General features: G+C 44.9%; 1 protein-coding gene across 1 annotated transcript; it reads left to right on the top strand.

Annotated features, from left to right (window-relative positions):
- The first annotated feature begins 1,011 nt into the window (after positions 1–1,011).
- LOC123842177 (polyadenylate-binding protein 4-like) lies at positions 1,012–2,847 on the top strand. Its single transcript, XM_045871575.3, is given in 2 exon segments — positions 1,012–1,443; positions 1,446–2,847. Coding segments are annotated over 2 exon segments (1,686 nt in total). The 5' UTR covers positions 1,012–1,026; the 3' UTR covers positions 2,715–2,847.
- Positions 2,848–11,732: the final 8,885 nt, after the last annotated feature.

Genomic DNA, 11,732 nt, shown 5'->3' on the forward strand with positions numbered 1-11,732 from the left:
GCTTTGAAGACATGGATCTGAAATTCCCCGAAGCCACATTCTTGACTTAATCGCAAAAGACAACTCAGTTTGAGGCTGGTACAGGTTTTTAGCCTCCCCATTTGGGACCTAGCTCCTTGCCCCACACTATTTTTAAACATTTTATTAAAAAAAAAAAAAAGAGTTCTCTCCGCCCCGGGTCGCCGCAGCCCCCGTCGCTTTCGGGCCCTAGCAGCCTGAAGGAAGAACAGGAAAAGATAAAAAAAATCCGACAATGCTTTAAAATCTAAAAAAAAAAAAAAACGAGAGAGAGAGAGAAAAGCGCATCCTCCTCGGACACCCCGGGGAAGTCCCTTCTGCTCGCTCCCGGCCGGCCCGCGCCCGCCGCCGCACCTTGGCGACCGTCGGTCCGGTAGCGAGCCTCCCGTGCGCGCCCCGCCGCGGGGCAGCCCCGCGCCCGCCGCCCTCGCCCCCCGCGCGTGGGCCCGGGCGCACCACGCGTCCGCGCTGCCCTTCGCCGGCCCGGCGTGGGGGGAGGCTGCGCGCCCGGCCCCGGGGCCTGCCGAGCGGGCGCCGACCGAGACCTGGGCCCCTCTTGCCCTGGCTGCTGTCGTCTGAAACCGCCGGGAGCCCGAGGCCTCTCTTTAGAGAGAAACCCGGGTCCGGAGGCCGCCCGAGAGGGCACCATTCGGTGGCCTCTTGGAGAATTTTTATACGTGGGAGGGGAGTCCCTGTTTCAATACGTTTTTTTTTCCTCCTTTGAAATTTGGACCTTCAGACCAGGACAGCTGCAAAGTACAGACTCCCAGAGAGGGCCGTCTTGGTTCTGAGAGCCTTCTGTCTGCGGTTTTGCAGTCTGGAACGAGCTGTCCCTGAACTCCTCCTCCCGGTCCTCCGTGTCTCCGAGCCTGCTCCGGCGTCTCTGAGCTTCACTCTGCCACCTGTGAGCCGCGGCGCGGGCCACGGCTCCAGAAGAGCCCCTTTTGTCCTGTGTGGCCCCTATAAGAAGTTCTCCTGGCGGGGCTCGGGGGGCTGGGGGCCGGGGAGATGAACGCTGCGGCCAGCAGCTACCCCATGGCCTCCCTCTACGTGGGGGACCTGCCCTCGGACGTCACCGAGGCCATGCTGAATGGAAGGTTCCGTCCTGCGGGGCCTGTGATGTCCGTCCGGGTCTGCCGCGATAGGATCAGCCGCCGCTCCCTGGGTTATGCCCACGTCAACTTCCAGCAGCCGGCTGACCCTGAGCGGGCCTGGGGTACCATGAACTTTGATGCGATTAAGGGAAAGCCAATCCGTATCATGTGGCCTCAGAGGGATCCCTCTTTGAGAAAATCTGGTGTGGGAAACGTCTTCATCAAGAATCTGGACGAATCTATAGATAACAAGGCACTTTATGATACCTTTTCTGCTTTTGGAAACATTCTGTCTTGCAAGGTGGTGCGTGATGAGAACGGCTCTGAGGGTTTTATGCCTTTGTCCACTTCGAGACGCAAGAGGCTGCTGACAAGGCCATCGAGAAGATGAACGGCATGCTCCTCAATGGCCGCAAAGTGTTCGTGGGCACATTCAAGTCTCGAAAAGAGCGGGAAGCTGAGCTTGGAGCCAAAGCCAAGGAGTTCACCAATGTTTATATCGAAAACTTTGGGGAAGAGGTGGATGATGAGAGTCTGAAAGAGCTATTTAGCCAGTTTGGTAAGACCCTAAGTGTCAAGGTGATGAGAGATCCCAGTGGGAAATCCAAAGGCTTTGGCTTTGTGAGTTACGAAAAACACGAGGATGCCAATAAGGCTGTGGAAGAGATGAATGGAAAAGAAATCAGTGGGAAAGTGATTTTGGTAGGCCGTGCCCAGAAGAAAGTGGAACGGCAGGCTGAGTTAAAGCGGAAATTTGAACACCTAAAACAAGAGAGAATCAGTCGGTATCCGGGGGTGAATCTCTACATTAAGAACTTGGATGACACCATTGATGGTGAGAAGTTAAGGAAAGAGTTTTCTCCTTTTGGATCAATCACCAGTGCTAAGGTAATGTTGGCAGATGGGAGAAGCAAAGGGTCTGGCTTTGTCTGCTTCTCATCTCCTGAAGAGGCGACCAAAGCAGTCACCGAGCTGAACGGACGCATCGTGGGCCCCAAGCCCCTACATGTCACCCTGGCCCAGAGGGGGGAAGAGCGAAAGGCTCACCTGACCAACCAGTACATGCAGCGGGTGGCTGGAAGGCGAGCACTCCCTGCCAATGCCATCTTAAATCAGTGCTGGCCTGCGGCCGGTGGTTACTTCGTGCCAGCAGTCCCCCAGGCCCAGGGAAGACCTCCATATTACACACCCAGCCAGTTAGCACAGATGAGGCCTAACCCCCGCTGGCAGCAGGGTGGGAGACCTCAAGGCTTCCAAGGAATGCCAAGTGCTATACGCCAGTCTGGGCCTCGTCCCGCTCTTCGCCATCTGGCTCCAACTGGTGATGCTCCGGCCTCTCGCGGCCTCCCTAGGACTGCTCAGAGAGTCGGGTCTGAGTGCCCGGGCCGCTTGGCTATGGACTTTGGGGGGGCTGGTGCCGCCCAGCAAGGGCTGACTGACAGCTGCCAGTCTGGAGGTGTTCCCCCAGCCGTGCAGACCTTAGCACCTCGTGCTGCTCTCGCACCTCACCAATACGCCTCCAGTGTCGCAGCCCTCACCCTGCCATCCAGCCCCTGCGGGCCCCGCAGCCTGCAGTCCATGTGCAGGGGCAGGAGCCCCTGACCGCCTCCATGCTGGCCGCAGCGCCCCCCCAGGAGCAGAAGCAGATGCTGGGAGAACGTTTGTTCCCGCTCATCCAAACCCTGCGTTCAGACCTGGCTGGGAAAATCACGGGCACGCTGTTGGAGATTGACAGCTCTGAGCTGCTGCACCTGCTCGAGTCCCCCGAGTCGCTCCGCTCAAGGTGGATGGAGCTGTGCGGTTCTGCAGGCTCATCGCTTGGGATGCTTCCGCAGTTTTGCTATTGTGAAAAATTCTCCTGAAAATAGGGGTGTACAAATATCGGAGACACTATTTTCAATTCTCTTAAGTATAGACCCAGAAAAGGAATTGCTTGGTCACATGGCATTTCTATTTTTAATTTTTTGAGGAACTGCCATACTCTTTTGCATAGTGGCTGCACCATTTCACATTCCTGCCCACAGTTCACGAGGGTTTCGGTTTTCCCACATCTTTGCCAACACTTGTTGTCATGAAAGAAAGAAGCTGCCCAGAAGGTGGGCGCTGTTGTCGCTGCTCCCTCTTAGCCAAGGAAAAACCGATTCAAAAGCCAAATAACCCCTCCTGGAATTCAGCTCAAGGTTTGAGGACTCCTAGCGTGTCCTATGGACCTCAACACCAAGACCCACAAATTGGAAATTTAATAGGTCATTTTGTATCAAAAGGTCAATTATGAAGCACCTAGAATTTTTCAATTAAAAGAATATATTCTCTGGGTTCTGCTATGGCCCAGACAGTGTTAACTTTTTTTTCTATTGTGGGTTTTTATTTTTCCCCCCAGAAATTGGTTTTATTTGATGTACCCAAGTCTTAAGTTTCTCAATAAAGAAAAAAATCTCCATTAAAAAAAAAAAGGAGTTCTATCATCCCTTTCCAAAGTCTAGCTCAGTACTCAACAACAAAAAAACAACTCAACAATGAGCAAAAGACTAAATAAACATTTCTCCAAAGAAGTTATACAAATGGTCCATAAGCACATGTGGAGATGCTCAGTATTACTGATAATTAGGGAAACGCAAATCAAAACCACAATGAAATATCCCCTCCCCCATTAGGACAGCAACTATTACAAAACAGAAAACAACGAGTGTTGGCAAAGATGTGGGACAACTGAACCCCTCGTGAACTGTTGGCAGGAAGGTAAAATGGTGCAGCCACTATGCAAAAGAGTATGGCAGTTCCTCAAAAAATTAAAAATAGAAATACCATGTGACCAAGCAATTCCTTTTCTGGGTCCATACTTAAGAGAATTGAAAATAGTGTCTCAGATATTTGTACACCCCTATTTTCAGGAGAATTTTTCACAATAGCAAAAATGCGGAAGCATCCCAAGTGTCCATCAACAGATGAATGGATAAGCAAAATGTGGTCTATACATACAACGGAATATTATTCCGCCTTTAAAGAGAAGGAGGTTCTGACATCTGCTACAACGTGGATGAGCCTCAAGGACGTTATGTTAAGTGAAATCAGCCAGGCCCAAAAAGACAAATACTGATGATTCCATTCATATGAGGTCCCTAGAGTAGTCAAAACCATAAAGACAGGAATTATAATAGTGGTCGCCAGGGGTCTGGGAGAGGGGACATAGGGGCATGAGTGCTTCGTAGGTATGGAGTTTTAATTTCACAAGAGGAGAAAAGCTCTGGAAATGGATGGTGATGACAGTTGCACAATGGTGTGGATGTATTCAACACTATTGAACACTAACTGAAAAGTTGTTAAGATGGTAAATTTCATGTTATGTGTATTTTACCACAAAAAAGGAAGTCTAACTTGGTCTTTCCTGTTCACACTGATATCCCTTCACCTTACGGTCTACTGTCTGTTAGTGGGCCCTTGGAGTGAACTCAATAAATATGGTAAACACATAAAAGCTGCTGGAGATCCTGGGTGAATTCACAAATTATCCATGACAGGCAATCACAGGACCCCGTGTGCCCATGACAGTGAGCTGGGCCCCCGAGGATCAGACGAAGCAGTTGTTTTCATGATTTGCTTTTCTCCTTCACGGTCTTTCGAATGTATTCCCCTCTAGTGGATATTCTTCCCCTCATTTCCCAGCTTTTGTTTCTTGGGGAATTAAATTGCACTCGGGTCCTTGAATTGACCACCTGTCAGGTCATAAGCATTTTTGATTTCTCAGCCAGGTAGACTAGTGCTGAGAGCCTGTTTTAAACATCCAGACTGGGTCTGAGCAAGAGGTTGGTGGTGGTTGCCATGGAGCTGGCTGTGCTCCAGACCCCAGAGGACACAAGAGCCATTCTGTTTTACACTCTGTCAAGTCCCTCAACAGAAAGTAAGCAGGCCCTTCACTGCCCCTAAGAAGTGGTCCCGTGTCCCCAAGTGCAGAGCAGAGTATGTATGCAAAGGAGCAGAAGTCAAGCAGAAAGGGAACCCACTACAGCCTTATTTGAAGGAGTGATTTCCCAAGTGGAAGTTCATGTTACCATAGCTGCAACGTATTACCCAGAAAATCCGTGGTCCCATCACTCAAGCAAATAAACTGCATCCTGCTGGTGAGTTTTGACATCAGTTCATACATTATGCAATAAAGATTGGAGTTACCTGTTTTTGTCACCTCTCTGGGGAGATCTTTGGGTGAGAAGCATTTTCGAACTATAGTTCTACTGTTTCCGAATCAGGAGTATAAGCATTGTTCAGGAAGAAAAAGGCTCACTGGTTTTAAACTGCATCTTGAAGACTGGCTCATGATGCAGGAGCATTTCTTTGAACCTACCAAGCATTCCCAAGGCAGCTGTTTGACGACCTCCTAGGCCACTTGCCTCTCAGCCAGCACATCTCGGTAAGAAGGCTTTCTCCCGTCTACAAACTGTAATTCTCTCTCTTCCTCTCTCTCTCTCTCTGCTCTGCCTGCCAGTAAATTGCCTATTGTATTCAGCTAAATTGCCATTCTATTCGGCTTGTATTGATAACAACTTGTCCTTGATGTTAGGTTCTCTCCCTGACACACTGAGCACCAACAAGAGTAAATACAACACAACCACTGAGTCCCAGCCATGGCTTGTCCCCAGATGGGATATTTCAGACCACAGAACTAATGGTTTCACTGTATCTGAATTTGGTCTGTGTGCTCTCTAAGAGGCAAAATTCAGAACTTTTGGTACAGTTGCAAAAGCAATTAAATGGGGGGAAGGATGGTCTTTTCAACAAATGGTGCTGAAGCAACTCAGGTATCTGTGGGCAAAGGAAAATTAACCCCAACTAAAGCTCACACCGTATGCAAAAACTAACTCAAAATGGACCACCGGTTTAAAGGTAAAACATGAAATGATAAAACTTTTAGAGAATAAGAGTACGAAACCTTCATGACCTAGTCATACACAAAGAGTTCTAGACCTGATGTCTAGAGGACAAATCAATAAATTTAATCTCATTAAAATTCAAACCTTTTACTCTGTGAAAGGCCCCATTAAAATGACAGCAAGACAAGCTGCAGTCTGTGAGAAAAACTTTTGCAAACCACATACATACCTAACAAAGGAATATATAAAGAACTCTCAAAACTCAGCATTAAAAAGGGGGAACAATCTAATTAGAAAATAGGCAAAAGACATGAAAAGACATTTCACCAAAGATACTGCGCAGATGGCAAATAAGCACATGACAAAAATGTTCTATATCACTAGCTCTCAGAGAAATTCAAAGTAGACCATGACGAGATATCACCACACACCTGCCAGAAGAGCCAAAAGAAAAAGCAGTGACAATACCAGGTGCCGGTGAGGATATGGAGAAACTGGATCTGTCATACACTGCAGGTGAGCGTATAGAATGGTATGACCATTCTGGGAAATAATTTGGCAGTGTATTAAAGAATCTCAACCTAGACTTCCCCTACAACCCAGCAGTAGAACCTCTGGGCATTTATGCCAGAGAAATGAAGAGTTATGTCCACACAAAAGGCTGTACTTGAATTTTCATAACAGTTTTATTTGTTATAGCCCAAAACTGGAAACCACCCAAATGTCCTCGAATAGATGAATGGTTAAATAGACTGTGGTATGACCACCGCATGGAACACTCCTGAGCAATTAAAAGGAGTAAAATACAGATACATGTAGCAACTTGGATGGATCTCAAGGGCAGGATGCTGAGTGAACAAAGCCAATCTCAAAAGGTCATATTCTGTATGATTTCACTTGCATAACATTCTTGAAATGACAAGATCACAGAGGTGAGAATAGACTAGTGTTCAGAGGGGTTAGAGACAGGGGACGGGAATGAGGCATACCAATAAAGGGATAGCATGAGGGAGGTTTCTGTGTGGATGGAATGGTTCTGTACCTTGACTGTGATGGTGGTTACAGGAACCTACACATATGAAAGATGACAAAAAACTTCACCCAGAGTACCGATGTCAGTTTCCTGGATTTGATATTGAACAGCAGTTACCTAAAATGTAAGCATTGAGGGAACCTGGATGAGTGGTACGTGGAATCTCTCACACTATCTTCACAACTTCCTGTGGATCTATAATTATTTAAAAAATACAAACTTAAAAGCAAGTAAATCCAACTTTAGTATTTAGTAAATCTGGAAGCAAAAACACCTATGGAAAAAAAAAGGCAGGAGCATATGAGGAATATGTCAAGACTTCTATTGCCTTAATAGAGATTTGGGATGTCAAAATGTAGGAACTCTTCTGCTTGGAGTCACACAAATTCTGAAAACACAGTTCTGCCCCATTAAAGAATGACGGAGAATGTAAAGTTTTGATTTATGGTGTTCCTAAATCCAGCTTTTATTTTAAGAGCTGTGAGCTCCAGGCTCACATAGGGTTCCTGCTGTCTTCCATGGCACTGCCTGTTTCCAGCAGCTGTATGACCTTTGAGGGGATATAACCTGGCCAGGTAGAGCTGCGTCCTCCACGGGGCCATGTGAGGTGGTGGGCCAGCTGCGGAGCCATGTGCACCTCCCATCCCTGAGGGCATTGGAGGCAAAACTCTCTGGAAAGAAGAGAAATGAAGACAAGTGAATTTATCAGAACTCTTCTCAAAATGAGTTAGCTGAAAGGAGTTCTTGAATAGGTGTGGAGGGGTATGGGGATGGATGTGAGACCCCAAGTACAAGTAAGCGAAACCCGCCAAGTGGCCTAAATCTCTTCATCCACGGGGTTTCCTGGTACAGATTTGGGGGTGTTTGTAAGCAGGATGGAATCCCTCAAGACCACTGAGGGCAGCTCATGGCTGCAGCAGATAACCCTCCTTCTCCCTTCCCCAGCACTGCTCTGAGGCCCCCCAAACAGACTCACTGATCAGAGATCACTGACTAAGCCCAACACAGGCCTTAAGGAGGATGAGGGCAGAATCCCAAGGTACCCAGTGAGTCTGGCTTTTGCTTTGCATTGTTTACAGAGCAGGAATGGGTTTGCAACAATGACCAAGGGGAGAACAACAGGCAGTTAAAACCTAGAGCCAGGTATTACTCCCAAAACACATCCTTGTCATCTTTTTCTTAAGATTTTATTTATTTATTTGACAGAGAGCACAAGTAGGCAGAGTGCCAGGCAAAGGGAGAGGGAGAGGCAGGCTCCCCACTGAGCAGAGAGCCCAACGTGGGGCTCCATCCCAGGACCCTGGGATCATGACCTGAGCCAAAGGCAGATGCTTAACCAACTGAGCCACCCAGGCACCCCTCATCCTTGTCATCTTTATCTTCCCTCAAATACTTATACTTTTGTATTGCCTTGAATGTGTAAATGAGAATCCCGTATATTATATAATATGGCAGAAAAGTCATTGCAGAAAGAAAAATAATTATTTGATGAACTAGTTTAGAATAAGTAATTAAGTATTTAGAGGAAAAATAAATGTACGGTCCCAACCTCACACTATACTCCAAAAGAAATTCCTGGTCATGAAAAGTCAAAATTGACTAGCCTGGGGGAAAAAAATGTATCTGATCTTAAAATAAAAAAGTAAACTTCTGAGCTTGAAATAAAATGAGGAGAAGGGTGCCTCAGTGGCTCAGTCTGTTAAGTGTCTGACTCGATTTCGGCTCAGGTCATGATCTCAGGGCCATGGGATTGAGCCCCGTGTTGGGCTCCATGCTTAGCGGGGAGTCTGCTTAGGATTCTCTTTCCTTCCCCCTCAGCCCGCCCCCCCCACCCTCTCTCTCTCTCAAATAAAATAAATAAATCTTTAAAAAATGAGAGAATTCAAATTAGAAAAAAAAATTATCTCATAAGAGTTTGAATTGTCCATATGTCCAAAAATAAACAAAATGTTAAAAGAACAAGATGTATATCAGAAATATCACAGATAAAATGGTGATACCTTGAATCCATGAAGTGGTTACTACTCAGTGAAAATCAGACAAGAACAGGATCAGAACTGGAAACATAAATGAATAACTAGCCTAAAATATTTTCAGCCTCACTCAAATTGAAATAGCATTTTTTATCTACCAACTAACAAAGTTTCTTTCAATAATAATTCTGACTTAGTGATGTTATGGTAAAATAGACACCCTTTTACTGAGAAGCTTCTCCCCTCCTAGGAGCCAAAACAGATGCATTGACCACTAGAATTACTTCAAAAATATTTTTTATGCTCTTACACTTGGAAGAAGCTTTGTAACCGATGAAGAACATTTTTCTACAGTGTGTGGCATGTGGTGAGGCAGCCTCCAGTTGGGGATGTTGAGACAGGTTCATCTCATGATAAAGACAGCATGGCTGGAACCCGAACAGACAATGTTTCCTTGGGTGCTAAGATGATTTGGGGGGTGATTACATGAATAAGTTCACTGTTCTGGATTTAGTTATCAAAAATCTGGAAATGTTCTTTGCCTGGAACAGAGCAGATCCTGGGCATGCTGGGGAAATGATCTTCCATCCGACGCATACACTTTCATTTTAATGAACCTTCAAGATTAAGTAGAACCATTTAAACCTCAAAGCAAAAGCTCATCAATTTGCTCCCGCTGAAAGACTTTATTAACAAATGTTCAGAGCAGTAACAGTCCTGGTTATCAAAGCAATTTTTAATTTATAATCTGTTTGCTGGGTTTCCATTCTTATTCTTAGTGCCTTAAGAACATCATGAACTCCGACATGTCAGATAAATACAAAAGCAAAAACAGGGTCGAAAATGTTAGAATGCAGAGGCATAAGGTTATGACTGAGGAATTAGAACTGGTTTCAAACAGGAAAAGTGAGGAGTAAATAACACATTTTTCTTTGGATGGAATAGTAGGCAGACTTTCTAAATGGGTCCCTCCAATGATGTCTTCTCCTACTCCCCAGAATCTGTGAATATGATGAGATGATCACGTCATAACATCATGTCATATTACCAGGCACAGTGGAGCTTAAAATTGGATGATCACCCTGGATTACCCAGGGGTGGCCCAGTGTAACCCCACAAGCCCTTAAAGCAGTGAGTGTTCTCCAGCTGGTAGTACAAGTTGGAAGGGCTCAATAATCATGACTGTTTTGAAGATGGAGAGGGGGCTGCCTGAGAAGGAAGGCAGGTAGCCTACAGAAGTTAAGGACAGTCTCCATCTGGCAACCAGCAGCGGAATGGTGACCCCAGCCCCACAGTCCCAAGAAATCAAGTCTGACAGCAACCTGAAGGAGCTTGAAAGCAAATTCCTGTCCAGATCCTCCAGTTAGGAGCCCAGCCCTGCCAGCACCTTGATTTTGACCTTGTGAGACTCTGAACAAAAGTCTATCCACAGTGTACTGAACTCTGACCTACAGAGTGCAAGCTAATAAATGGATGTTGTTTTAAACTGATAAGTTTGTGATCATTTGTTATGCATCAGTAGAAAACTAATATCATGGGGACTTACAAACAGAAGGATTCATAGTCAGTTTCTAGAAGCTTTTCAGTTGCCAGGTAGAGGAGATCTTAATATTGAAGGTGGGACCACAACGTACACATCCTTTATCAGAAGCATTTAACAATAAGTTTTAAGAGTCTTGACCTACCAATTCAATATCCAGGAAATTAGGAAAATATTTAAATTCAAGGCTCATCAGAGAATTATTTTAAAAAGTAAAAAAAAAATTTTAATTGACGTATCTATCAGTAAGTGATTGTTTACATTAATTATGTAGTGTTTATAGTCTTGCTTCTCAAAGTGTGGTCCATGGACTAGCATCACAATCACATGCAGAATCTGAGGTACCAGACCCAAACTAGTGAGTTGGCAAGTCTGTGTTAATAAGATCCAGAGGGTTTGTAGGCACACACAAATTTGAGAAGCGCTAATCTATAGACCGGAATGTTATTCAACAATGGAAATCTTGCTAATTTTTTTAACACATCATGAACAAATTGGTTTATTTGAGGAATGACAGTTTGGTTTAACAACAGAATATCAACTAATATAATCAATCACATTAATAGTTTAAAAAGTACAGCCATCTCGGCAGATGCAGAAAAAAAAAATCAATGAATGTAGTACCAGGTCATTTAACAAAAAACTCACAGGAAATTAGGAAAAGAGGAAAGCATCTTTTTTTCTGATAAGTGTATCTATGAAACACTTAATGTCAGTTCATTGAAAACCTTACTTTGGGATCCAGAAAAAAAAAAAAAAACCACAAGTATGCACAATTTCTGTTTAGCAATTTCTGTCACAATTTCTATTCAGCAATGGGATATGATACATTATATCAAAGGAATACAAAGAAATGAAACTTTAAGAAAGGTACAGTAAAAAGCAAAACCCTCATTAATCACAGATAATAAAATAATACAAGTAAAAATCCAAATAAGTCTATAGACAATTTAATAGAATTAGTAATACTTTAAAAATGTATTAGAAATATATATGTGAGTGTATTTTTTGTGTCTGTGTGCTTCTATTTTTGTTTTTTTATTACGTTATGTCACCATACAGTACTTCGTTAGTTTTTGACGTAGTGTTCCATGATTCATTGTTTGCGTATAACACTCAGTGCTCCATGCATACATGCTCTCCTTCATACCCATCACCAGGCTAACCCATCCCCCCAGCCATCTCCCCGCTAAAACCCTCGCTTTGTTT

The sequence above is a fragment of the Mirounga angustirostris genome, unplaced genomic scaffold (genome assembly GCF_029215605.1).
Source record: "Mirounga angustirostris isolate CCGP_5_RB_7025 unplaced genomic scaffold, mMirAng1.0.hap1 SCAF_1, whole genome shotgun sequence".
In the NCBI taxonomy this organism is placed as follows: Eukaryota; Metazoa; Chordata; class Mammalia; order Carnivora; family Phocidae; genus Mirounga; species Mirounga angustirostris.